The sequence below is a fragment of the Nelusetta ayraudi genome, unplaced genomic scaffold, assembly GCF_046127955.1.
Source record: "Nelusetta ayraudi isolate G7.1 ecotype Tasmania unplaced genomic scaffold, CSIRO-AGI_Nayr_v1 ptg000042l, whole genome shotgun sequence".
In the NCBI taxonomy this organism is placed as follows: domain Eukaryota; kingdom Metazoa; phylum Chordata; class Actinopteri; order Tetraodontiformes; family Monacanthidae; genus Nelusetta; species Nelusetta ayraudi.
In genome coordinates, this window is record NW_027466092.1 from 18,950,399 (window position 1) to 18,977,380 (window position 26,982).

Consider the following 26,982-nt stretch of genomic DNA (forward strand, 5'->3'; position numbering starts at 1 on the left):
AAGTTACAACAGCCAAGCTGGATATGAAATACTACCTTGTGTAAAATAGTGTCTTGAAGATTAAGTTAAAGGCAGACTGGGATGGTTAACTAGTTGCCTTTAACCTAATCTTGAGTCGCCAGTGACCTGGACGACTGAGAACCTTTACAGACTTACTGGAATCAGTGATGCCTCATATGTTTACTTAATAACAGCAGACGAGAGCAAACCCAAGTGAATCAACTATTGTTGTGTTGTGGTTGTCGTGGCTGTGACGTGGACGTGGATGACACAGCGCAACACTTTCCGGCAGCCTGCGTAAAGCATTTCGCTCCGCTTAGCAACCACTTAGACTTAGAGATGTTTTGGCAGAAGCCCAATGGGCAACACAACCGTAAGCCTCAAAGAACTCCAGTGCTGCTTTCTAATCTGAAAGAAAAATAATGCCAAAAGACACATTTTCATATAAATTAGAACAAACTTTTTAAAATTTTAAATGTGTTTCACCTATTTTCATTAGATCTTTACTGAGCATTAAAACAAATAAAACCCACTTTAAAAGAAACAGTCTTTACCTTATGGAAAACAAAGCAATAGGAAATGTTGTTGAAATTTCTGTTTCTCTCTCTTTCAGGTCCACAAGTGATGTTGTATTTAGTTTCATTAGACTGGAGAGACTTGCAGATTCTGGACCAACCGTGGAGGTGCTCACTAATCCTGCCCTCCCTCTCCTCACACAGGGTTGATAAAAGCAGGCCTGTGGTGGGGACAGCTGCTCCTTCTCGCCCTCCAGCATGTTTCCTCTACAGCTTCTCGCTCTGATCTTCATCTCTGTGCCGTGGAACCAGAAGGAGGAGAAGGTGGAGAGGAGGAAGGAAGAGAAGCAGGAGGAGGAGGAGCAGGAGGAGGAGGTGAAGGTGGACAGGAAGGACAGGATGTGTGCGGGGACGCTCAAGAGGGGAGACCTGCTGGTGGTTCCAAGGACTCTGTTCACACACTTTGGGATCTACCTGGGAGGAGGCAGGTAAAGCCTATTTTCTGACATGGTCTCCCTCTCCACTCCTTCCTGCAACGCGCTCGTCCTGTTTCTTTCATCTCCTTCATCTCCTCGGCCACCAGAGTTGCTCACTTCATCCCAGACATAATGCCAGCGTTCTCCAGGGATCCGGGCCGGATCAGTCAGATGGTCACCAACACCCGACTGCTGCTGGGAGTCCTGGCCAAGGTAACCAATCACAAAGGGAGGACGGGACTGTGACTGTTTGATTCTGTGGATGAGTGTGAACGTACCGTCCCGTACCTAGCACGGCAGCGTGAGGGTTGACTCCGTGGCTGACTTTGCCTATGGATCGCCCATTCTGGTCAACACCGTTGACAAGGTGAACAGCACACACACAAACACACACTAAGCAGGACAGTGCAGCGACTGCTCCCCCCCAAAAAAACCCATGTGCGTTTCCTTTGCTTCCCTCCAGGTGTGCGGACGTCCGGCCCTGCAGGCGGAGCAGGTGGCCAGGAGGGCCGAGTCTCTGCTGGGTAACGTGGCCTACAGCTTGCTGTGGTACAACTGCGAACACTTTGTCATGTACTGCCGCTACGGCATTGTCATGAGCTTCCAGACATTCCAGGTGAAGGTCCAGGTGTATGGAGGGTGGATTGAATTCATTGGAGAGTTTGCAAACTACCAGAGCTCAGTGCAAACAGAAAAAAAGAAACATCTGGACAGATATTTTAAAATATCTGGTAAGATTTGTTTCTTAAGTAAATTCTGTTTGCAATGTACCTCAGGTAATTGTGAGCCCAAAAATCCTTGAATACATCTTGTATTCCATACAACTGAAATACATCATCCTTTTATAATCATACATTTCCCAAAAATGACGAGTAGAAATGTGAACTCAATCTTTTACCTTTAGACTGACATTCTCAGCAGATTACTCCCAGATCTGTACCTAATCTTTAATTAGTTTAATTCTCTGTGTTGCAACAACAGCTGCTGACTGCTCCATTGTTCCCGCTGTGGTTCATTTCAGAGAGCGGGTGAAATGAAAACTCTGGGGTTTGTTAACCCTGAAATTAGGGGAACTCTGGATTTTCAGGAAGAGAGATACATTGAACCTGTGATCATTACCATGGCAACTTTGTTTGTGAGCATAACCTTGTGGGGAGCAGGTTCTCTCTCTCTCTCTCTCTCTCTCTCTCTCTCTCTCTCTCTCTCTCTCTCTCTCTCTCTCTCTCTCTCTCTCTCTCTCTTCTTACAGTGTCTGAAACCAATTTCACCATTCATTCAATCTGGATCAGATGGAAGTCTATTGTGTTAAAAGCTTCTACTCCTTCTACTCATTCTCCTCAAACTGTGCTTTTTATTGTCCAAGTGTAATCATGTAGCAAAAAGTAAACCACTTCAGATTTGATTGAAAGTTCATGAAAAGATTCAAAGTTTGTTGATTTCTTATTTTATAAACGGAACCTTGTTCCTCACAGCGGAGAACCTTCAGCAGAGAATCACTCTGTATCAAGAAACCATGTTATTTTCATCATGTTATTGAGATGGGAGTCGACATGTGGTGCACAACTTGTACTGAGCAGTCAGACCAATAATCGCTTTAAAAGTTTTATTTACTCTTTAATGGCTCCATCTAGCGGTGACCGATGACTTTACCTCCAAACTGCAAACATTATATTCAGCAAACTGCTGTTACTACTACTACTACTACTACTACTACTAATAGTAATGATAATGATTATTTAAACAAAGTTTAAACCTATCAAACTGACTACAACCACTCTGTGACTGTGTCTCTCCATCAGTTCTGTAAGACAGTGAGGAAGATGGTGCTCAGTCGGCGTGTTGCCAAGGCAGCGGCCATGCTGGGGGCGTGTCTTATCGTCTGGGTCGGTACCTTGACGGTGTACTCCGTTTTTCTGGCTGTCCTGCTGCCTTTCCTCATCTGGATGGCCTCATGAATCATGATGGAAATGGAAACATAGGCAAACGTGTGTTTGCTTCGCTACTTTATAGTTCAACTTTATTCATATTAGATAACAAATGCAACCGGTGAAATAAAGTTATTTGATTATATTGTTTTGCATACTTTTACTTCTGCAAAAATACACACACTGCTCGCAGCCAGATTTAGTTTTTATTTGAATACTACACACTTTATTATTTTAAAATGTGCTTGATGTTGGACAGTTTTTTTTTTTTTTTTTTTTTTTTTTTTTTTTGGGAGAAACGGCACCGTTCGTACTCCCGCCTTCCGTTACCTTGATTCTCACGCTGATTGGCTAATGTCTCTACCCTGATTGTTCGGTGGTTGATTAAGTCAGTATTTTGGCCCTAGTGTTACTGTATCATTGATTGGTGGTAAATACTGTAATAATACCCTCTAACATCAGCAGATACGTTATTAATTTTTTTTAACAGTAACATGGCAGTGGACAAAGCAGGTACGTGTTAACTTAGTGTGCTTGAGTTTGGCAAAAGTGATGATGTTCAACCTTATGATTAGCAGACACGACAGAGTGGACTAGTTAGCGGGTTCTACTAGCCGAGCTAGCTATTAAAAGGTCAGCTAATGAACGGCACTAGAGGTTAATAAACATTTAAAGCTGTATCTCAGATCATTACCTTTGCTCCGTTCGCTTTGGAATTAAATTAAGAAATCTCGTTAGCTTGTTGACAGCTAAGGCTAATTGTACTGTAGTTTCTGTGGATGTTTGTTTTACATTACGGCCGGATTCACAACGTTTCACACAGGTATCTAGTCACTGGAAAGGAAATAATCAAATATTCAGTTAAAATATTTTAAATAACTTTATTTCTTTTTTATTATTATTTAATACTCTGAAGTTTTCTATTGTTTTATATTAAGTAAGCTGCAATAGTCATTCATGCTACGGTTAAAAAAAAGGAAAAAAAAAAAAGGGTTAATTCGTCATAATTTAGGAACAACAGCAATAATTACAATATTTCGTTACCTTTAAGGAGATGGAGCCATGTCCACGATCGACGTGCTGGCGGCTGACCAGGGCTTTGCGCTGTCATGCTCCAGAGAAATGGCCCTGCTGGCTCTGATGGAGAGGACGGGCTACAACATGGTGCAGGAGAACGGCCAGAGGAAGTACGGGGGGCCGCCACCAGGTGGGATTAGCGGTGAAACACCGACAGCAGTCAGTCCGATTGATCGATTACAGTGGTGAGAGTTTACCTACCGCACTTGTTGCGGTGCTGCAGGATGGGAAGGGCCGCCCCCTCCGCGGGGATGCGAGATCTTTGTGGGGAAGCTGCCTCGGGACATGTATGAGGACGAGCTGGTGCCACTGTTTGAGAATGCAGGCACCATCTACGAGTTCAGACTGATGATGGAGTTCAGTGGGGACAACCGTGGCTATGCCTTTGCCATGTACACCAACAGGTACCCCCACCTCACAAGCAGCTGAGATTAACTAATAAATAACTGTATTTGACCTAAGTCTTTAAGCTACTTAGGATCCATAGCAGCTTATGAGTAAAATTCAGTTAGTGAAAAACAAAAATATTCTGTCTCCTATGTCATGGAAGCTATGGAAAAAAAATGCTATTCCCTGTACCCAACCTTTCACCTTAATTATTGATTTAAACTTACATAGTGAGAAGCCACAGTGGAAATGAAGAGTAAGGCCGTATCCCTTGCTGAATAATGGTAATAATTTAGATTTTTAGTCACATGACAGGAGTTGTGGCTATTATCAGGTGGCTGACTCCAAATGTTTCTCAAATTGTGTGTCCAAATTTGTATGACCTGATTGTCGTGGCGAATGACACGATGCCCTCCACTGGTACAGAGACGATGCCCACAGAGCAATCGAGATGTTTGACAACTTCGAGGTCCGTCCCGGGAAGTTCATCGGAGTGTGTGTGAGCGTGGACAACTGTCGCCTCTTTATTGGCTCCATCCCCAAAGACAAGAATAGGGACGACATCCTGGAGGAGATGAGGAAGGTACAGACAGTGCAAACCGAGTGTTGAATCTGCCTCAGTTTATGGGAATGCGGTTAACTATCATTTTAATATGTGTGTGTGTGTGTGTGTGTGTGTGTGTGTGTGTGTGTGTGTGTGTGTGTGTGGAGGTGACGGATGGTGTGCGTGATGTCATTATGTACTCGAGCACTACAGATAAGAGCAAGAACAGAGGCTTTGCCTTTGTTGAGTACGAGTCCCACAAAGCAGCAGCCATGGCCAGGAGGAGGCTTATCCCTGGTACACACACACACACACACACACACACACACACACACGTTTCGACCATTAACCCTGTGTCATTGTATTTACCATGCTGTGTCTTCCTTTAAGATGAAATGTTTTCAGTCCAGTGTCACATGTCTGTCTTTGCTCAACAGGAAGTTTCCTCCTTTGGGGTCAGACCATCCGGGTGCACTGGGCGGAGCCTGAGAGGGTCGTAGACGAAGGGGTCATGCAGCGAGTCAAAGTGCTTTATGCAAGTGCAAGTGTTGCAGAAGTGCTCGGCCGCAGAGATCAGATTGGTTTCTTATTGCGAAAGCCTGTCATGTGACACCACAAAGCCACATGCTGTCCCTCCATTCAATGTGTTTACTCAGGGTTTTGGTCCGAAGTTGATGTGGTCGGTCCGGTCGGGATCCTGCCAGGCGTCGCTCATCTTTTTTTCTCCCTTCAGGTGCGCAACCTGCCGCTGAGCGCCACCGATGAGACGCTGCTCCGCGAGTTCTCGTGCTTCAAACCCGGCTGCGTGCAGCGAGTCAAGAAGCTCACCGACTACGCTTTCATTCACTACTTCTGTCGTGAGGACGCCATGGAAGCGCTCACCCTCATGCAAGGAGCGGTTGTAGATGGCGCCGTCGTCGAGGTGATGCTGGCCAAACCGGCTGTGGTGAAAGACAGGAGCAGCAGGAGGAATTACAGCAGGACTCCCCAGGGAAGTGGCTCCCCGGAGGGAGGGGGAGCAGCTGTGGAGTGGGATCCAACTTGGAGTCCTGTCAGGAGCCCAGCAGGCAGCAAGGACAGGAAAGCCAGCCAAACACGGCGTAATTACCTACATTGTCCAGCAGAGAGCGAGCTAGCATTATTCTATACATCCTGCCCCGGTTGTAGCTTTGATCAGAAATTAGACTGCTGATGCTAGGAAATGAAAGTGTGTGTGTGTGTGTGTGTGTGTGTGTGTGTGTGTGTGTGTGTGTGAGTGAGAGAAGAGGACCCTGACAGCAGTGTGTTGCACCTGCTTCCCGGCATCCCCCTGACCCCCACCAGCCTGTTGGCCGTGGGCCTCAGTCAGATCAGCTCTTGTGTCCTCCTGCTTGACTTCTACTGCCACAAAAACTGCTGGTCCCTGCCAGAGTACCACCTCTACTCCACGCTGGGCCAGGACGGGATCCTGCTGCTGCTCTACAAGGTCTGGGATCATGCGCTTGCGCCCGTGCACGCGCAATACAGTGATACTGCAAACACACTCGAAAATCAGTTTGCTCGACTAAGCCCCTCTGTTGAAGGCAGATGCCCACTTTGACCGTGATTGCTGAATAGATGCATGTGGGTGTATGTGTGCGTTTGCGTGTGCCTGCAGGTGATCATCCCGTCCGCTCAGAGCACCTTCATCCCCGACAAGCTGTGTTTGAAGCTGGAAGAAGCGAAGGAGCTGGCAGCACAGAACGCCCTAGTGAACCTGGGTACACACACACACACACACACACACACACACACACACACACACACTTTTACGACCAGCACTGCAGTTTCAGATAAGGTGTGAAAGGTTGTTTTTATCTTCTGAGTCATTCAGAGCTCATCATGTTTTGTTTACATCATGTTTGTCCTTCTGCTCTGCTCATCCCACAGTTAACTGAGGAGGACAGGTTGGCACCACTGTGACCCATATTAGAGCATTCAGTTGCAACAGAAATCGGCCAAAATCCATTTTAAGACTGTCCGACAGCAACGTGTGACTAATAAATCCAGGAAGCTGGAGTAGAATTGGCGAGGCAGTGATAATTGTTGTTCTGCTGAGCCCTCCAGAAGTTGTTGGCCTCCCGGTGATTTGAATTTAAAAATCTTTTTAGGGAGGAGAACAAGAGGGGGAGCTCGCCGAGCTTGCGTTAGACGCTGCTCAGCTGGTCTGAGAGCGCATCTATCTTTTATGAGGTGTGCAGCTTTACGGAGAGAACGTTTCGTTGGCTCTCACCCCCCCACCCCCCTGATCCCGCTCCTCCTACCGCTCGACACACCCCTCCCACTCCACACTCCACTAGTGGAAGATCATTTCATCATCGTCACGTGCCTGCGCTGGAACACTTACTGTGTGATGTGCAAAATCTCGTTGCAAAATCCAGTGTTGCTGTTTTCCTCTTACCAGGACTGACGGTCTTTTATGAGCTACTACAGCATTGATGCCTGATGCCTCAGCATGCTGGCTTTCTACTGGATGCTAGCGCGAGTTAGCTTTCTCATGATATTTTGACAACCCCCCCCTACCCTCCCTCCCTGCTGTTGGTTGAGCATGGGTCAGTGTTCCTCGCTTAGTTTCAGCATCATTCTGAGTGTCTCAGTCAAACGCAGCACTTTGGTGTGACTGGACTCAACATCCTACAGGTGTCTCCCTCTTTCCGCTCTCATTGCGCCCTCTTGTCCTCATCCTGTCCTCTTCCAGACTCCAGACTACTGCAGGGACCTCCCTACGAGTCTCCTGACAGCTCCTGCCCTCCGCTTTCCATCGCCCCCTCCGACCCCAGTGCAGCGGGGCTGATGGGATGCGGCTCTAGTGCCTTTACCTCCTGCCCGCCTCCCACGAATACCTCGGTGGCGTCCATCTTCTCCTCGCTGCCCGTGCTCTCTCCCCCGGTCTCTCAGACTCAGCAGCTTCTCTTCAGGCCTGAGTTGCCCTTCTACTGAAGGTGAGACACACCTTGCTTAACGGAAGAGAGAACTCGCTCCAGGACGGTTGGTGACAGATGACAGGAAATGGATGGATGGAGATCTACAGTGTTTGCTTTACAATTTACAGGTCACTGTTAATCCAATGATTTAGAATTTGAAGACCTCTTCTCCACCTGTTCCAGATGCACTCGTCATAGTCAGACTGTGTCATGTGAAACGCTTTTAGAGGAAGTGGTTGTCTTCCGCAGGGTCCTCAGCGAGGGGGTGATCGAAGGACCAACGGCGGGATGATATTCGCTCTGATGGCGTCACCGCATGCCTCTGATGTTTCAGGACTTAAGGGTGAAGTGCCGACAGTTTCACATCCTCAATCTGCTCGTCCTCTGCTCCTCCAACACTCAGACGATGCAAGCGTGAGGAGTAGGAGGCTGATAAAATCACCTCCTCCTTCCTTCCCTCATCTGTCATCCAAACATGTTAAGCGAGATTTTCGAGTCTGATTTCCATTTTCCTTTCATCGTTTCCACGACTCCCTGGAGGGCTGCTACGAGCAGTGGAAGAGGAGGACGAGGACAAGGAGCAGGGAGGGGTGTGAGGATGCTCCGCTCAGTCTTTCATGTTTGTGTTAATTTGGTTAATCTGGGAGGAGGCTGTGTCTGATCACACACACACCCAGTGGAGCTCACCAGAGTTGACAGAAAGTTCCCATGAGTTTTGTCATTAGTCCTGCTTTTAATTTATCAGAACTCCACTTCGCTTAAATCAATTAGTTTCATACAAGCAACCTAAATGAACCCACCAGTAGACCAGAGGACAATGAACTAGAGGATAGCTTTATTTGAAAGTCTTTATGCTAAATAAATGAATCAACACTGAGAGCAGGCTGTAGCTGGAAGAGTTTGTTCTCCAGAAGCTCTAGCAGTTATTTTTTTTTTTTAGAACCCCAGTGAGTTCAATTCCGTTGTTTTGAGTCTGAAATTAGGAAATGTTTGAACTTGTTCTGATTGTGGAGCAAAGGTTTGTTCTGTGTTGTTAAGTCTTTACATTGGGGGCTCTGAGTTTTGAACTTGTTTTTTTTTATGCATGCAACATTTTTTCAGTTAAAGGCAGATTTGCTGTAGAATGTCTCAATGATCTGTTTATTTAAGAGAAGCAGAAGCTTAAGAAAATTAAACAAATAAATGGCAGCACCAAGTCTGTAAACCATATTATTGACCCTATTTTTATATTTTTATTTAGAGTAGCATTTGACCTATACTGATGTTGAAGTGATGTCATCACTGGAATTCTAGAAGTTAGCAGCAACCCCAGTTTGGGGTTGTTTGTTCAGCTAAAATTTCTTAATTGACTGATTTCAAGACCAAAGTTGGCATTTGATTTTTAATGCCTAAAACCAAAGTTTCCTGATTGACTTGTTATGGCTGAAACCAAAGGCCCTGACTGACTCCTCATGTCCAAAGTCAAGTTTTTAGTTTAGCTTAGCTTAGTTTAGCCCTTGCTAATAAAGTGTTTCCTCCTCAGGTTTTATTGACTTGTGACCCCTTTCCTGATACAGTATTAGGTGTACAAACAGCAGCCATCCTGTCATGACTTGGTCTGTATATGCAGCAGTAATGGAGTTTGATGGCCTCACTCAGTGTGTGTGGGTGTCACTCATCATGTTTTGCGAATGATAGCATTTGCTGTGCTATCTCTGGAAGCTACTCCAGGCTGGGCTCCTCAGGGAGGAAGTCACACCACCCAAATGCCTGTTAATGTCCAAGCAAGCCCATTACGGTGAGAGTCTGGCTGCCCATTTCCTGCCCATCCTGCAGAGATCCATTCACAGTTTCTCCGTCAAATGGTAAGCAGTTGTGAGACCTGACACACAGACAGTCCCCTGTATTAACAAGTAGTCAGTCTTTATAGCCCAGAAGAACAATTTATGCCTTACAAAAATTAGTTTAGATGGACTGATTTGTCTTAAGGTGACAGTGCAGTCCCTTAAGTGTTTTGCATCTGCTTCTTTGCACTGTGCACTGTTGAGAACCGTCACCATTATATGAGGTGGTTAAGCAGTGGGAGTAAAAGGAGGGACAGGAGGAGGCTCACTCAAATATTTTGTGACGGTGTTTCACAGCTGATCGCTCCTCGTTCTCTCCAGGGGCATGGAAAAATAAAAACAGATGCTGAGCCGCCTCCACTCTCCTCCTCGTGGGGGGTTCATCCTGCAGTCAGTTGTCTCCCTCGATTCCGCACTGCCTCCTGACCCCCGAGTCCTCCTCGGCAGAGAGAACCAGCAAAAAGGCTGGTTGGGTTGAATGAGCCTCGCTGAAAGAGGAGACCTTAAAAAGACTGAAGTCCTTGAGAACGCAACAGACTTTTATTAAGTGGAACCTAAGAATGGCTACAAGAACGCTTCTCGAGGCACCCAAAGCGCTCACACTGAAACTGCCATTCAAACATGCACATGTTGCTGGTGGTGATTGACACTGACGGAAGCGTGGCTGCTAATCTGCGCCAACGGCAGCTCTAACCACACAACCAACATTCATTTACATCCATATAAGGCGACGCGGATCAAGTGTCTTGCCCAAGGACAGGGTCTGGGATGGAGTGGTATTCAACCACAAAGCCTCAGAAAATGCTGCAAGAGCATCCAGTGACATTAAGGTAAGTACTGCATGGATACATTTTACAACAGCAAGATGGTTGTGGGTTCGATTTTTAGGTCTGGGGTCTTTCTGTGTGGAGTTTGCATCTTCTCCCTGTGTCTACATGGGTTCTCTCCGGGATCTGAGGCTTTCTGTCGCAGTCCAAAAACATGCATATGAGGTGAATTGGGAACTCTGAATTGACTGGAGGTGTTTGTGTGAGAGCAAATGGTTGTTTGTCTCTATGTGGCCCTGTGATGAACTGGCGTCTTGTCCAGGGTGTCACCCTGCCTTCGCCCTAAGACAGCTGGGAGAGACTCCAGCAGACCCCCATGACCCTGAGAGCAGGACAAAGCGGGTATGGAAAATGGATGGATGGCTAATAATAATAATAAATGATAGTTTGCATCATCCATTGGTGCAAATTATCCATCATCCCTTTGTGTTTCTATCTGAACACCCCCCCCCCCCAAAAAAAACACGTAGAATAGCCAAAAAAACAAATAAATAAACAAGGACATTTCTTGGACATGTAGTGGCTGGTCATGTGATGTGCTAGGGGAGGCGCTCATCTTAGGGTCAGAGGTCAGGTCAGGAGGCACGACTCAGGTGTTTTCACTTCAATGATTATTTTGCTGCTAAACTGTTGTGACGCTTCAGACGGCTCTTGGCACCCAGCTGTGTCCCACAGAGTGATTTCGCCTGAGGCTCCAACGTGGCTGCAGCCTCCCCTGAAACTACCCCAACAAAGAGGAACTACTGCACGCAAAATTAGACCCTTTCCAAGCACCTTCCCTGTGGAAGAGCGAAGAAGGTGATGGCTGCACCGAACTGGAGCGCGATAGATAAACGAGGACGTTGCAGTTCTGCTCCGCGATACTGAGAAATAAGAGACTTATTCTAATTCTAATTGTCTCGATGGCTGCGGGAGTGATAACACATTTATCATTTCCCTCCACAGATGAACCTGATCCACTGCTGAGATTATTGGTCTTTTTTATTACAAGTCATACATCAGTCAAAGGCTTCCTCTGATCACCCGGACAACAAACTATTGAAGGCCTGGATTTGATTCCCCACGAGAGGTTTCTTCACTTCAAGCCCTGCACTCTGAGACCTGCTGCTCTTTAGGAATCTTGGCTATTCGGAGATGGATAACTTGTCCCCACTTCCACACTGTTCAGCAGAGAAAAACATAAGAATGAGCTAGTAGAGTGAGTGGTGGTGGGGTGGTGGAGGGTCTCCATGGCAACCTGAGGCTGCTATGACTTGCCGTCATGAGGCAGCAGAGACAGTGGGTGCAGCTCTGGAGATAATCACACACTTATTTTAAACTTAAAAGTTTCAGCTTTTTGGACTTGTTTTGTCTCTATTTGCAGTGGATTCGTATGTTTGTGTTAGACTGTACTCTGACTTGATGATGGTACTGAATCCGTTAAATAAATAACTTGGGTTAAACATACAAGGCTTCGTTGAGTTTGCTAATTCATTTTCAGAGAATGTGAGTGTGTGAGAAGTCATGGGTGGTCAGGTTGTGTTGCAGGCAGAGATGTGATTTTCATTTTCTTTCCACACCACCACACTGAGGGGAGGGAGATATATGGGTGTGAGTGAGTGAGTTGTGACTTGACTGCCTGATCATCTCCTGGGAATTATCGAGAGAGAGAGAAATGTCAGAAGGCGACGTGTGGAGATGATGAATGTGACTCTAAAGATGATAAACGGTCTTCGCTCCCCTACTGAGATTAATCAACTCCTCTAATGAGCTGATTAATGGAGATGAATGAGGCGTAATTGTGCCTGAAATCCAACTTTACACGTCATAGTAGGAAATCCTCAGTTCACAGGAGAAAATTAAAAGTAAAAATTCTCTTTCCTCTCTCTGTGCTGATGTGCCTGGCCACTTCACCTCCGTCCTGTCCTGGTGGAGTTGCTGTAAATGTCCTGAGCGCTGATCAACTGCTGGTAAAACCAGACTCCAGATGTGTCTGTGTCCCAGTTTGGTTTTCGGCTGCGTTTATACCACTGACATCTCTCGCTTTCCCAAGCTGCTGCTTTCCATGCAGTGGAATTTAGGCTGAAAGAAACATAGTTTGTAGCTGATGGACTTTAGCCAAGCCTCTAATTAGAGTGATTGGTGTTAATGAATGAAGCTACTCCCTGAAAGCGCAGTTAAAAAGGAACGTGCAGGGTTCTGGTGCCCGGCCTGTTTGATTCCTTGACTGAGTTGATGCACAAAAAAACAATTTAGTGAAAAATCTAATTAGCCAAAAGAAAACCACATATTGATTTGCTTCATTTTTTTGCAATCAGACAGGGAACTCCGGAGGCTTATCAGAACATTTCATTCTAACACCCAGGTTCGTGTCCTGAGTTGCTTTATAAATCGGAGACGCTGGTGAATTCCCAACCCCCCCCCCCCCCCCCCCCCCCCCCGACCAATGGCCGCCTCTCGGGAGAGTCTCTCCTCTTCGTGAAGAAAAAGCACCATTTGTTTAACTGCTTCTGTAATCCCGGCTATGCTGGGGACGACCGCCGCCTCCGCACTCAGCTCTCCTGACTCGTCTTGCCAACTTCCAGCTGCAGCTCTGAAAACATGTTGCTCGTTTCCTCGCAGTGTGACACTCACAACCGTTTTTCTGTCCCCGCTGATGCTGTGCCCAGTGTTGTGGATGCTGCTGAAGCCCAAAGACATACATTACAAAGATACACAAAACCCACTGCTCCCCAACTTCCACAGCCCACCACATCACAGGCTCTCAAAACAACACGTTTACAGTACGTAAATGCACACATGCCAATCATATATGCACGCATAGCAATACAAATATGCATCACAATTAATCATTAAGATCAACAGAAGGCAACTACGATTTTCATGAAATAATGAATAAAATTAATGAAACAAGAAATGATATCAAAAACAAGAACAACTTGTTCTTACATGGGAAAATATACTTGCTCTAAAGGTAAGAAAGAGGATGGATGGACTTTAAAATGAACAGTAAATTCTTCCAATGGAATGGGGCTTTGCACTTGAATGACCTGCGACCTATTTCTGTCTGTTTGGGACCATGAAAAATGGATAGGGCATATGTCCAAGAGGATATGGAGATGTATTTTGTATTCGGAACTGTTAAGTATGGTGCACCGATGAAATGAATGCATTTTAAAAGAAAGACCCAGTGAAACTGACGCCTGGGGTTAGGATGAAGCCGGTTGAGGGTGTCCTACATGAGGCAGTGGTGAGTTCTGAATGGACATATTAAGACAAACCTGCACAGAGAGTTATTTAGAATATTGAGGGTTTTGAGGATAGAATCAGTTTTGTCCTGGTAAACAATATCAGCATAATCGAGTATGGGAATTATCAATTAAGAACTTCTACATTTCTTGACTGTTTAGAGTTGCCAGTTGGCCTAATGCTTATGTTTTTGGACTGTGGGAGGGATCCAGAGCACCTGGAGAAAACCCACACAGAAAGGCCCCAAGCTTGGGAATCAATCCTGCAACCCCCTTGCTGTGACTGTGCAAAACCACCACACCATCATGTTGACTATAAGTCAAAAGTAGATTTGGCCCCCAACCTCTCAACCCCCCTCCTCCTGCACCCAATAAAACACACTTGTTTTTTCATTTTTTTGGTAGCTCACACGTTTCAAGTTTGTTCTCCCCACTGCTCGTTATGATTCTCTCCCTGAATGCAAAACAAAGGGGGCGGAGCTTCGGAAATGACTTATGAGCTGGTGAGGGGACCTGAAATATATCAAACCGTTTTTAAATGTGACACATAAATGAGCTTTTTTTTTTTTAAAGTCGATTTTAATACCTACATACGTCAACTCTGCTGAACCTTGTCTATCGCATGATGGGAAACAAATTGTCTCATTATCTAGGCCAGCGTTTCTCAACAGGTGAGGAGAATTGGGTCGAGGAGCTGTTTTGAATTGATCGTGGCTTCGTGGGCAGTTTTAGTTTTTTTCTATTGTATTGTTTTTAAAGGGATTTTGATATATATATATATATATATATATATATATATATATATATATATATACTGTATATACTTATATATATATATGTATATATATATACATATATATATATATATATATATATGTATATGTATATATATATATATATATATATATATATATATATATATATATATATACATACATATATACTGTATATACTTATATATGTAGAAAATGTTCAGCATTATGCGAGACACCATTCAATTCAATGATTTCAGTATTGTACTAGACATGATAGAATGTGGGCTCGCGTTACTGTGGGTGCTGAGGCTCCACCAGGTGAGAACCGCTGATCGGGGCCGTCCATTCTTTGCTCATCAGCTTACTTCCTAGTTGCTCTTTGACAGTTTGCTGCTCAACTTCTGGAGGTCCAGTCGTTCTGTCGCAGCTCTGCGTCACAGCTGTGTTGGTTTCTTCTTTTCTATTTCTTTCAGTTGATTCTCTCCTGCCTGTGGTGACGAAGATGCTGATGCTGCGCTCGTGTCTCTTCCACAGAGTGAGGGACGGGGCTGTGTGCTGCTGCTGTGGTGGCTCTTTGAGAGAGATTTGTGTGTTTGTTGCAAGCGTATTTCCTTTTTGCTTGCGTCAGACACTGGCTCTGTGTGCGGGAAATAAACCGATGCTGTCAGTAATTGACACCTGGCTGTCACTGACGCAGTCCTTCTGTTCCGCACATGTCTTTCAGAAAGAGTGGAGGCTGCGCCGCAGTGGAAAATTTATCACCTCCATCCGACTGATCTTCGTCACCCATCTGTTTAGTTTATGGAGGGGCTGTGTGTTTGTCGAGCATGATAGCGAAGCAGTGTTTAGTTAGCTTGGGAACACATCGGAGGTGGAAGTAAAGAAGTACAAATACTTTGCTACTGTACTTTTTCAGGTATCTGTACTTTACTGGAGTATTTTCTTTCTCTCGACTTTTTACTTTCACTCCCTACATTTGTACACAAAACTCTGTACTTTCTACTCCTCACATTGGAAAAACATGCTCCTTTCTTTTGTGTTATAACAATACAAATTCTGTTAAATTCACTTATTATTTATTGTGGTTGTTGCTGCTTGAAGTGGAGCCATTTGAATATAAAAGCGGATGATATTTTTCAGACATTTTCGGAGAGCCTTGGATTTGAGGTCAGTGTTCAGTACGTTTTCAGTAAAGGGAATAAAAGCATATTGAAAATAGTATTGATAATTGTTATTGGAAGTATTGAAAGTGTTAACATCCTATAACGGCACACTGGTCAATCTGATTACAGTTTGGAAAAAGCTGTTAAAATCATCCGGATGCTCATGCAAGTCAGTTCAGTCTACGCTATTCTGTCACAATATGAAAGGAAACTTTTTTTGCTTTGGTATTCGACAGTCGCCGATGGGCATCCATTTGTCCTGCTGCTCAGGTAATCAGCACTGCTTGTTGTTGGGGTTCAGTATGCAGGTAGTGTATCCATCCATTTTTCTATTCCACTCAGGGTTGCTGGAGAGCAGTTATTCCCCACCAGAAAACCTGCAGCTTCCCGTTGACAGCGACCAGCACATTTCCAACAATTTTTACAGCCTTCCTGCTAAAGACATTTGCAACTTAAATCCTCTGTGTTATGTGAACAATCACAAGATGGTTATTTCAGTTTCTGGAACTGTATTTTTTTTTTTCATCTGAACTGGGGTTAGTTTTACAGTTGTTTTTTTTTTCTTGTTTACCTCATTAATTCCTGGGGAACAACTGGACTCAGCACTTTAGCAAACTGGGTGTTTTTGTTAACGTGAAAAGTGGGATTGGAAAAACTGCAAGTGGACACGCAGCAGTTTTATTTGTTGCACTAACTAATCCAGGAAGCAGTGAGGTCAGCAAGGCATTCTATTATTATAGGGCAGAGAAACGGGCTGTGCCCGCTGTTTGATGGTTTGAATCAAACAAGGGGAGCTGCACTCTGGCCCAGCGCCACTGTCATCAGTCACCAGCTCAGACTGGAAAACACTCCAAAATAACCAGAAATTCTGTCCACAGGAAAGTAATTATTCAATTCAATTCCATTCAATTATTTATTTTGGCGGGACAGAGCAAGGTAGCCATACAATACTGCAAACAGATTGTAGCGTTTGGCTAGTTTCCATCTGCTGTCGCCAAAATAGATGTTCGCTCAAAAAAGCAATTTAAACAAAATGAAACCTTTTTTTTTTTTTTTTTAAACAAAACACCTTTTTTGAAAAAAAAAAAATATATAAAAAAATACATTTGAAGACATATATATTACACAGACGCATATCAGCCTGTATCGGAATTTGTTCATTTTTGTCTTTTGGAATGCGGCTGTTTAGGGTCTGATTGTTTGGACTTTTTGTGGGGTTCAGGGAGGATGTGAAGACTGATATGTGATGTGTACACACAGACAATGTTATCCACAGTCTGTGCCACCAGAACTCATATTTGTATCACAATGTGACAGATATTTACAGGGCAGCAGATGAAAGGGCAGAGAGACGTCCAGTAAAGGCAGCGCAGGTCTGTTTTGGCCCAGCAGATACAGCAGACACGATGAATCCATGTCCAAACACTTTCCCCTAAGAGAAGAGCCGTTTGGTTTGGAAACATCTTATAGCACAGTGGATGGTTGTTTTTTTTTGTTTTTTTTTCAGCAGCGTGAGGTATCTTGGTCACTGACTGGGTGATGGGAGCCAAACAGTTTTCCTTTCTGTTAGTGGATTCTGATAGAGAGGTCCCGGGCAGTATCGGATCTTGGGTGGGCGGCAGCAACTTGTGAACCTGTGTTTTTGACTCTGGCGCTCTTCTGTTTATTGATGTTGCAGCGCGTTATCTCAAGAGTATAAGAGTATAACAGCCCTGAGGCTTCTCCAGGAGGGGTAGAGGGTAGGGGGGTAGTGTATCCGGGATGCTCAGATCTGTTTTTACCTTTTGAGCAGCAACAGTTACAGCAACGTTTCTCAACTTGTGGGTGGTGAAGCTGTTTGTATTGGGCTGCGGCTTTGTGGGCAGTTTTTAATTAATTTTCTTTGCGCGGTGACACAATGTGCAAGGGTTAGCGCTGTCACCTCACAGCAAGAAGGTCGTGGGTTCAACTCGCTCCCTTCCTGTGTGGAGTTTGCATGCTCTCCCTGTGTCTGCGTGGGTTCTCTCCAGGTTCTCCGGCTTCATGCACAGTCCAAAAACATGCATGTGAGGTGAACTGGGAACCCTGAATTGACTGTAGGTGTGTGTGTGAGTGCAGATGGTTATTTGTCTCAATGGGGTCCTGCGATGTCCAGGGTGTCACCCTGCCTTCACCCAGTGACAGCTGGGAGAGGCTCCAGCAGAACCCTGTGACCCTGAGCTCAGGAAGAAGTGGGTATTGAAAATGGATGGATGGATGGAAAATGTTGGGCATTTACAGTATTTTGCAGGACAAACGATTCAATTTATTAATTTCAATCGTTTATTTATTATTGCACGGAATAAAGTGGGCTATAGCATTTTTTATTTTTGTGGAATAAATTTGAATGCTGATGAATAGGATAAAGAAAAAAAAAAAAAAAAAAAAAAAGGGTCCTGAGACTCCACCAGTTGAGAATCACACTCAGTGCGTTTACATGGCACTAGAGAAAATCGAATTATTGCCTTAGTCCGATAATGATCGGAGAACTCACGTGCATGTAAACACCTTACTTGAAACGGGGAGTGTCTATTCTGGACCCAAATGCACCACACAGACAAGGTTTGGAAGGTTAAAAAAAGGCACAGCTTTATTTCTTGAGAGAAGGCGGCTGGTCAGTCGAAAAGAGGGGGAAAAGGGGCCAAAAGAAACAACTGCTCCAAACAGGTCAAAAAGGGGCCAACGGCAAAAAGGAATCCTCTTCTTGGGAAAAAACAGGTCAAAACACAAAACTCACTCAAACGCCGAAGTCCAGGGGAGAAGCTGGAGGCGAGAACCAGAACAGGCAAGGTCAGTAGCCGGGGAGTCAGTCCGGGGTTTCGTGCTGGAGTGTCGTGCATGGCAGAGGAACAATCTGGCAGGGAGGAGAGGGAGCAGGGCGGCTAAATAGTCTGGCATGGAGAGCAGGTGAAGAGACTTAGTGCTGATTGACCTGGGTGGAGAGAAGTGGTGATGCCTTCAGGGAAGAAATGAAAATTAAGCACGAACATGACAGCAAACCATGACATTACTCCGATTATGATTGGAGTTTGAGAACTCCGATTGGAATCGGAGAACTCAGATTGAGACACCCAGATAATGCGATTGGAATTCGAATTTCTCTGCCATGTATACGCCTTAATCGGACTATTAACTGGACAACGCGAGTGCGCACGCGCCACGCCTCGCTCTCGCGACTCATGACCGCACAACTACGTCGTCTAACAAAACAGACGGCACGAAACAACCTGGCAAACGCGAATAAGAATGTTGACATTTGGAGAGAGGATGAGACCGGGGCGATGCTTTCTCTTCTAAAAGAGATGGACATCTTAAAATAACGCGCAACGGAGACCTTTTTAAAAAGGGTAGCGCAGCAAATGCAGGGCTCCGGCTTTGCGCACCCCTGAACAAATACGTATTCCTTCGTATTTATATTTCTACCTTTTCGTTCACATCTTTTGTAAGTTAGAAGAATTTTAACTTTGTAAATAAAAGCACACCAAAGAGATGTTTTTCTGATTTGTTTTTATTTTGGTAATTTCGCTGTTATTCTGCTGGAAACGGCGTGCAGCGGCACCAGCTTCCTCCACGGTCGGCACTTTAATGAGCGTGTGTATAACTGAAGACACCGTTCCTTTGCAAAACCTGTACACAAACTCTCCCACCAGCCTGCTCCGAACCCGAATCCAACAAGAACGAGAGTTTGGGGTCCGTAGCGACGGCACAAAGCGTAGCATCGAAGTGTTGTTGTAGCCCTCCAACAGCAGACGACGTTCTAGTCTGCCTTTTAAAATCACCAGGAGCACAAGAAATAGGGTACACCTTATCTGCAAAGCAAGTAACACGTACATTATGAACTATTGTTCCATATCATAATAGATTTAATATGTCAACCGAAAGCAGCTGACCGGCTGAAAAGACTCACTCCACCCCCTAGTGTTGGGAGGAGGACCCGTCAATAATTCGAATTTCTCAGCTGCATGTATACGGGGACCAAGGTGAGAACTCCGATTGGACGAGAAAACCGAATTATTGCTTAGTCCGATTAAGCTAAATTCACAATGCACCCCTTTGCTAACACCTTTTTTCTTATTTGAAGACAGGAAGTGAATGAGGGCAGCAGCTTTAAGCCGCATGCACGCACGCACACACACAGATCGACGGGTCATATGGCTTCACCTCCCTGTGGCGGTGTTTCTTCACGACAAGTGAGTGACTGTCACCGCAGTGCTGGGCCCTCTCACGTCCTGTCTTTGAAAATGTTCACAGACCATGAACCAGAACCGAGGGGAAGAAGACCCGCCTGATGGAACGTTAACATGAGCGTGGTGCCATCAAGTGTGGGATCAATATGTGGTTTCTGTCTCATTATCACACAGCATTTGATATGTGGTTCTTCAAGCGCTTACAAACCTGTGATCAATTATTAAAACAGCCCCTTGCGCGAAGAAAGGAAGAAAGAGAGATTTGAGTCTGATTAATCACATCGATGCACTTGCTTGGTGTTGGTTTCCCCCCCTTTTTGAGATGCTTAAAGAATTTATGCTAAGGTGCAGCAAAGCTGTTTGAGCCCCAAACTCAATGGTGTTTCATGTTGATAGCATCATTTCACTGAAGGCTGCATGCTTTAATCATGAGGCTTTCTTATATGAAGTCTCATTGAAATAAATAAATTGCAATCATAAAGTCCTAATCACAATCTTCTGCCCAAAAACCTGGAGATCATGAGTTTAAGCTACACCAAGAAAACATTCTTTCCATTTGAAAACTCCAGCTCAATGCAACTCACATTATTATTGTGATGGTAATTATAATGATGACAGCAATAGTAATAGTAGTGGAAGTACTAACAGTTACTTCAGAGACTTCATGGTAACAATACTGATCATAATAGTGATGACAATAATAATGTTAAAGAGAGAGGGAGGTGGGATGGAGGAGGGAAGAGAACTGGATCTTTATTATTTATAAACTTCCAACCGTGACAGATGAGATTAAAATGAGATTCAAAAAGCAAAGAAAGTTTACATTTTAACAATTTTGACTGCATAATATGGATCTGAATAATCTGACGTCCCTTAGAATACTTCCCTGACATTTGCTCCACATTCTGGAATTATGACATCTGATATAGGGGAAAAAAATGCCACAGCAATAATCCACGGTTTCGACTCGCTGATGCCGGGACATAATGTGAGGTTTTTCTCTGATCCCTCCGCAGTTTCATTCAGACAGTGAATCAGCACTTCCTGTCAGGACAGAATCCCTGCGGGTTTTGTTAAAAGGCTCAACATTTATCTGAAGTGAACTCGCCGATTCGTCTGAGGTGAGTCACTGCTGCCACGTTGGCTCGATTTGCCGAACTAGCTGGTTTCAGCATTTCACATCAATATGAGTTGAATTGTTTGAAAGAGATGACAGCAAAATCTTTTTTTCCTACGATATGATGATACATATAAATACACACACACACACACGCACACACATATTTATATATGATACAATACATTGCTCTATAGTTGTTAAAGCTGATAATGTTCTGTCTCTGCTCTGACTTGATGCAGAATCATCCTTTTTTTTTATTGGACTGTTGCTTTTTCCGACATTGTTGATTTGGTTAAACAGTGGACCTGCAGTGCTCCAGACCAGGGATTATTCTTATTTCTGTTCTTTCACTTTACCCTCTCTGAACTCTGAAAGAAAGTTGCTGTTGTTGTTGTGGTTTATTTCAAGGTTTTGCTTATTCATTCGCTCTCAGTGTTCCTTCGTTTTATCTATGATTTGCTGTTTTTCTCCTTTACAGCGGCCCTATTATGAAATCAGATTAAGAGTTGGTGGAACCACTAGATTTACGTCCAGGATAATCTGCTGCATTATCCTGCTGCAAAGGAAGAGCACTAACCACTCATCATTGGCCCCCTTTTTAATGTTTTCCATGCTGTTGTTCCAGGACCTTTGCTCTTTGCTAATCTTCCCGCCGGTATCTCTGTAAGTTGCTCTGAACGAACTGCTCATTATTCAGTCTCTGTGCCGTCTGCATTGCCATCAGTGCAGCAGAATGAACGACAGGCGAGGCGTCCTTGTCAGGATATTTTCTGCATGATTTCCCCTAAATGACAGAACCGTTTGCCTCCTGCTACAGAAACATTTTCTCTCTGATGGAGGTGCTGACGAGACATTTAATGTCAGCAGGTCCTTGATTGAACTGGCCCTCTGTCATTCAGTGTTTTCCAATAATGAGAGTTTTCTTTTTTGTTATATTTTGTAGAGTGTATGTGTGTATGTATACATGTATATGTATATATATATGTATATATATATGTATATATATATATACATGTATATGTATATATATAAATGTATGTACATATATATATGCATACATATATATAGCGTTCATCATGTATTTGCTGTCATTTACATGCAGTTTTTGATCAGCGCTGGATTAATGAGGCCGTAGAGATCAGGAAGCAGGGCCCACGGACCATCAACAGGGACGAGGGAGCCTTCATGCTCTTGCCCACCTGAAGGAGCGTTCTGGAGGGGGCAAACAGACAGCGGAGGGCGGGATCCACCTGTCAAATCTGGCTGGTGGCTCACACCTTCAATAAACATCAGCTCAAAAGACGAGTCACACACCAACGTCATGTGACACTCTGATGAAGGTGGAAGAATACGCCAAAACATGTCAAATAAAAACCTTAATAAATCAGTGTCTGAGATAAAAGAACCAACGAGAAGTAATTGCAAGAAAAGACAGAATGAACTGAATTCAGTCATTGCTATGAAAACATACAGGGAAGGCACATAGATTACATATATATTACATACATTATATACATATACATATATGTAGGGCAGTGGCCTAACGAAGCCAAGGGAGGGCGCCCTGATATTCTTTTTTTTTATTGTTGTCATTCCTCTTCGCCCTCGGGTCTAGCGGGTCTGGCCATTTGTCCGTATGGGCCACCATAGTTCGAGGTGTGTTCCCGCCCCAGCGCCATGTTAATATTAGTGTTCCGTGTGATACCGAAAGGTAAGCAGCGTAAAAGGTGCTGGGTGATGAGTGTAAACTGTTTTATGTCGGTCGCAACCGCTCATTAGCTACGGGCGTGACTGGAGCTGTTTCAGTGCTGTAGGCATGTCATGTTTTTAATATGAGTGTTCCGTGTGATACCGAAAGGAATGCAGTGCGGAGAAATAAACGGCGTGGTCCGAGCCTGAAACAACGAACAACTGGTGTCCGACTCGTCCCTCCCCTACCCCACCGAAACATCCAACCAAACAAACACAACGCAGAGTCTCCGGGCGTAGAGAGGCGCAGTCTCCGACACGGGCTCGGTTACATATACATTACATATTACATCGATATACAACCACTTTGGGGTCAAACAGGACAAACATCTCTCTCTAGATCCAGGTGGTGGCGCTGTGTTGATGGTTAGAACCCTTGATCAATGTGAGACTTGTAGAAGCAGCTGGGAGATGTGACTTTGGGCCAATTCCAATTCCTCCCTTAACTCCTCAATCTCAACCCTCGCCCTTAACCCTCAATCTTTGGCCCTCGATCTTGGCCCTCAAAAATAAGTGTAAGGGCTTAGAAATGGGACACCCCTTAAGTGCAGTTACGTCTTCAGACTGTGGGGGGCGGCCTTACGCCAAAGCTACGTCCAGTCTGTCAAGAAGACGACAACGACGAAGAAGAAGGAGAAAAAGAAAAAGACGGTGAAAAAGGAAGAAGTCCTCCTTCGCTACACAACGAGGTATACAAGTAATGTGAAGCCGGGACCGCCGGTCTGGTTGACAAACCTCGTAAAGTAAAAAAAAAAAATGTTACGCAACAACGATGTCAATAATCCATAAAAAAGTCTTAAACTAAGACAATAAAATGGTTTCGTAATATTTATATTTTTATTAACTAAGAAAATACTTCCATTTGTAGCTCGCTTTTACATCGCCATCTTTTTCGAAAATGTCTTGGCGAAAATACGCAATGCCTTCTGGGTAGCCCTTACTGCCAAGGGTGGTGCTGGAGAATCTCAATATTGAGGGCGATACAGCCCTTAAACTCGTTTTAGTTGCTCCCGTCTTTGGAATAGTGAACTTATCTTTGCTCCGCTGCCCACTGTGCCATTCAGCCTGTAGGGGATAAAAGCACATTTGGAACATTAATTGAAAAGTACAGATGATCAGATTTTGCCACAGGAAAAAAAATACATCTGAATGTGATGTCAGCCTCCACGTTGTCTCTGCGGCATTCTGACAGGATTTCCACAACGGCTAATCTGAAGCTCGGGCTTGGTGAAGGGTTTGGTCGAGGGTCATGTGCTTGAGCCAAAGCTGAGGAGCAGTTTCTCCTCGGCTGGAGTCAGCCGCTGCCCTCCCTCAGGGTAACCTCGGAGCAAACCCTCCACTGGTTCACTCCAGAGACAGTGGCAAAGGAAAATGTCAGCCTGCGTTGTTGGGGTTCAGGACTGCGAGTCGTCTGCAGGAGAAACGTCGGGGCTTATTTGATCTCTCTCTGATTTCTAGCTGGATGGTGAGGCTCACTGGTGTGACTCCGCTCCAGCCCAAACCTTTAAACAAAATGCTCCTCAAAAATTAGGGATGCACCGATACAGATACCAGTATCGCATATCAATACTGATACCTGGTATTGGGTAAACCTTGCCAATACCACGACACCAATACCAGTTGTATATGCACGTGTATGACAATTTTGTGAAATTTGTTTGTACTGCGGGGAAACTTGTTATGAAATGTTGTTCAAATAACAGAACATCTGTGGAAAAATAAATCAATGTTATTACTAAGTACTATATCAAGTACTTGGTATTGGTATTGGTGAGTGCTGAAATGCAAGTACATGTGCTAGTACTCATTCTGTAAAAAAGGCCTATCAGTGCATCCCTTTCAAAGATGATGAACATCAATGAACGAGTCCACAGTGTCCAGGTGGACATGATGTTCGAGGAACTCTTGTTAGCCAACCCATGAGGGCATCTTGCCATTATCATTTCCTGGATGACCATGAACATCCCATATAAAAAAAAAGGTCACAGTTTCTGTGGACGTTTTTAAATTCTTGAGTGACGGACTGTCGTGAAGTCTGTAGAGCTCGGTCGCTAATCGTCTTTGATGGACGTGGCTAATCTTTTAGCGGCCGCGCTCGCAGCCTCGTCGTTTGAAGTGCTTGTAATAATTTCTCACGGGTGTTTTTTTTTTTAACAACCCTGTTGTGTACCTTGCCTTGCGTGCTCAGTGCGTGCGTGTGTGTGCGCACGCGAGCATGTAAACAGCGGATTAACCGAAGGTCATCGATAGAGCCCAGCAATTAGTGCCATGGTGTCTCTGGGGATGATGGTGGGATGGCGGCAAATGACTGCGCGCGCACACACACACCCACACACACACACGTGCGTGTGTCTAAGTGAGGAATTAATGATTCATTCTTCAGCCGGTAACTGGAAAACATAATTCCAGCGCTCTTGTTAAAGCTGAGCCTCGACCTTGGCTCACGTCCCTGACCAAACTCCCGTCCTCGCTCCATCACTTAAAAGAGAGGCCCACAGACGCACAAACAACGCAAGCTTATCCATGCACACAGCACCCAAACAACAGGTCAACATCTCCTGTTTACTTCGAGGGGTTGCATTTTTTAAAATACTAATTTATTGCCTCAGGTTGCTCATTAATATTAATAAGGGACTTTTTCTGTTCATACATTTTTATAGCGGCAAATGACAGCTGGGCGTCACCGGTGCAGAGATGGCATTTGTGTTGGCAAATTTGCACGCGTGCGCTCAGTATGCGGTCTATTAGCAGAACGTGCGCAACGTTACTGTGTAATTAACGCTGACAGAGGTGTGTGCGTAGCTTCGTTTAGCGTGAAGAAACGGGCTAAAATAGCTCCCTGCTCCCGTTTGATGGCCTCCTCATTAGTTTGCGTCCTGTTGCCAATGATCGTTATCTTGTCTGCATGTATTTCATTTGCCTCAAAGGCTCCGCACACACTATCTGTGCTGTGTGTGTGTGGGCGGGGCCTTATGACTGACAGCCTTGACACAGTTATTTCGTAATTTCCTTGTTGTCGTCTCACCCGAGTGAGCGGAGAGAAATGTACACGATCGTATAGAAAAAAGCGTGCGCATGAATATTGATGAGCAGCTGGCGGAGTCACAGAGGCGGCGGTGACAAGCGCAGCAGTGCGTGCGCAACGTCTTGGTATTAATAGCATATGGAAACAATATGGGCACAAGCAAGACACTGGCGGGCCAGAGGCATCATTTACCTGCCTGGTGCCGCTGGTAAGAGAACGCTGCAGAATGAGAAAGCATCGTCGGAAAACCTTCCATTTGTTATACATTGATGAAACCATTCCCCCCAAGAAACATGCTGTGTATTTATGAAATATTCATGCCAGTAAGTGGTGCCGGTGTTGCAGATAAATGACTGGAAGATGAGATTCCATCCGTTGATGTTCAGATTGGTGTCACTTTGCAAGCGGGGGGTGCGACAGTGAGTTGCGGCCAGTGTGCGAAATACCCTTCAATATGCGAGGTGTCACCAACAGCATGCACCAAAAGACATTTTAGGTTTGTGATAATGATTTGTGTATATAATGACTAACGCCGCTTTATCGCCGACAATTTTTTTTATCGCGCGATTAACGCACACGGTACTTTTTGAACCTTTGGCCGCTCCGTAGATTGTGGAAACGGGAAATGAATTGACTCATCACACAGTCACACGCTTGCAGCCGGCTTGTAAACAAAAAAAGAAAAAGACACTGAGCGTAGATGAGCACTAGGAAGGACTAACATGGATAAGGCGTCAATTGTAAATGGAAAGTTCCACTTCAAAACCCTCCCAGATGGCAGTCCTGAGAGGACAAAAGTGATATGCATTTACTGTAACGAGCGCTTCCATTCTGCGCCCATGTTAATCAATGTAGTAGTTCACACCAGACGCGAACAGGCGCGTGGCTCCCCTGGCGGATCGCGCCATGCATTTAACGTCAGTTCACTGGATGTGGAAGCGAAGCGCCGAGCGCTTCCATTCGGCGCCCACGTTAATCAATGTGGTGGTTCACTCAATAGTACAGGAAGTCGCTTAAAGAAAACGAGAAAATCCGGTGAATTTTCAAAATAAACTAATTTCAAAATAAAAACTGAATGACAAATTCGATCATATTTATGTTATATTTGTCAGTACATTGTATCAGAGTGCGAGAGAGAGGGTCATCCTTTTGTGTTAATGGCTGCTGAAAAAAGGGGATGAATAGTTCAAGTTGGAGTTGAAAAGTAAAATATACAAATTTT

The 26,982-nt window shown here is 44.7% G+C and overlaps 3 protein-coding genes across 3 annotated transcripts in view; all 3 read left to right on the plus strand.

The window, feature by feature from the left end:
• The first annotated feature begins 700 nt into the window (after positions 1–700).
• lratb.2 (lecithin retinol acyltransferase b, tandem duplicate 2) lies at positions 701–3,061 on the plus strand. Its single transcript, XM_076035533.1, has 5 exons — positions 701–1,003; positions 1,099–1,204; positions 1,284–1,358; positions 1,455–1,607; positions 2,791–3,061. Exons 1-5 carry the CDS (start codon positions 774–776, stop codon positions 2,944–2,946), a joined length of 720 nt encoding a protein of 239 aa, XP_075891648.1. The 5' UTR covers positions 701–773; the 3' UTR covers positions 2,947–3,061.
• Positions 3,062–3,273: 212 nt separating this feature from the next.
• rbm46 (RNA binding motif protein 46) lies at positions 3,274–9,027 on the plus strand. Its single transcript, XM_076035252.1, has 11 exons — positions 3,274–3,435; positions 3,968–4,123; positions 4,217–4,397; positions 4,807–4,963; positions 5,092–5,221; positions 5,362–5,459; positions 5,658–6,024; positions 6,181–6,389; positions 6,561–6,663; positions 7,641–7,884; positions 8,116–9,027. The coding sequence occupies exons 2-10, from the start codon at positions 3,979–3,981 to the stop codon at positions 7,880–7,882; spliced, it is 1,632 nt and encodes a 543-aa protein (XP_075891367.1). The 5' UTR covers positions 3,274–3,435; positions 3,968–3,978; the 3' UTR covers positions 7,883–7,884; positions 8,116–9,027.
• Positions 9,028–10,548: 1,521 nt separating this feature from the next.
• npy2rl (neuropeptide Y receptor Y2, like) overlaps positions 10,549–26,982 on the plus strand; it is a 71,773-nt gene continuing 55,339 nt past the window's right edge. The window contains exons 1-4 of the mRNA XM_076035253.1: positions 10,549–10,779; positions 17,796–19,659; positions 19,761–19,869; positions 20,883–20,987. The gene's annotated coding sequence lies outside the window, so the exon portion shown is untranslated. The remainder of the gene's footprint in view (positions 10,780–17,795; positions 19,660–19,760; positions 19,870–20,882; positions 20,988–26,982) is intronic.

What these genes read in the sequence shown, in the direction of transcription:
- lratb.2 (XM_076035533.1), top strand. Translation starts at nt 774, where the DNA reads ATGTTTCCTCTACAGCTTCTCGCTCTGATCTTCATCTCTGTGCCGTGG. An exon ending in TGCTGGGAGTCCTGGCCAAG is followed by an intron (nt 1,205 to 1,283) that starts GTAACCAATCAC and finishes TCCCGTACCTAG; the next exon opens with CACGGCAGCGTGAGGGTTGA. An exon ending in TGGTCAACACCGTTGACAAG is followed by an intron (nt 1,359 to 1,454) that starts GTGAACAGCACA and finishes GCTTCCCTCCAG; the next exon opens with GTGTGCGGACGTCCGGCCCT.
- rbm46 (XM_076035252.1), top strand. Translation starts at nt 3,979, where the DNA reads ATGTCCACGATCGACGTGCTGGCGGCTGACCAGGGCTTTGCGCTGTCA. An exon ending in TTTGCCATGTACACCAACAG is followed by an intron (nt 4,398 to 4,806) that starts GTACCCCCACCT and finishes CCACTGGTACAG; the next exon opens with AGACGATGCCCACAGAGCAA. An exon ending in GAAAGCCAGCCAAACACGGC is followed by an intron (nt 6,025 to 6,180) that starts GTAATTACCTAC and finishes TGTGTGTGTGAG; the next exon opens with TGAGAGAAGAGGACCCTGAC.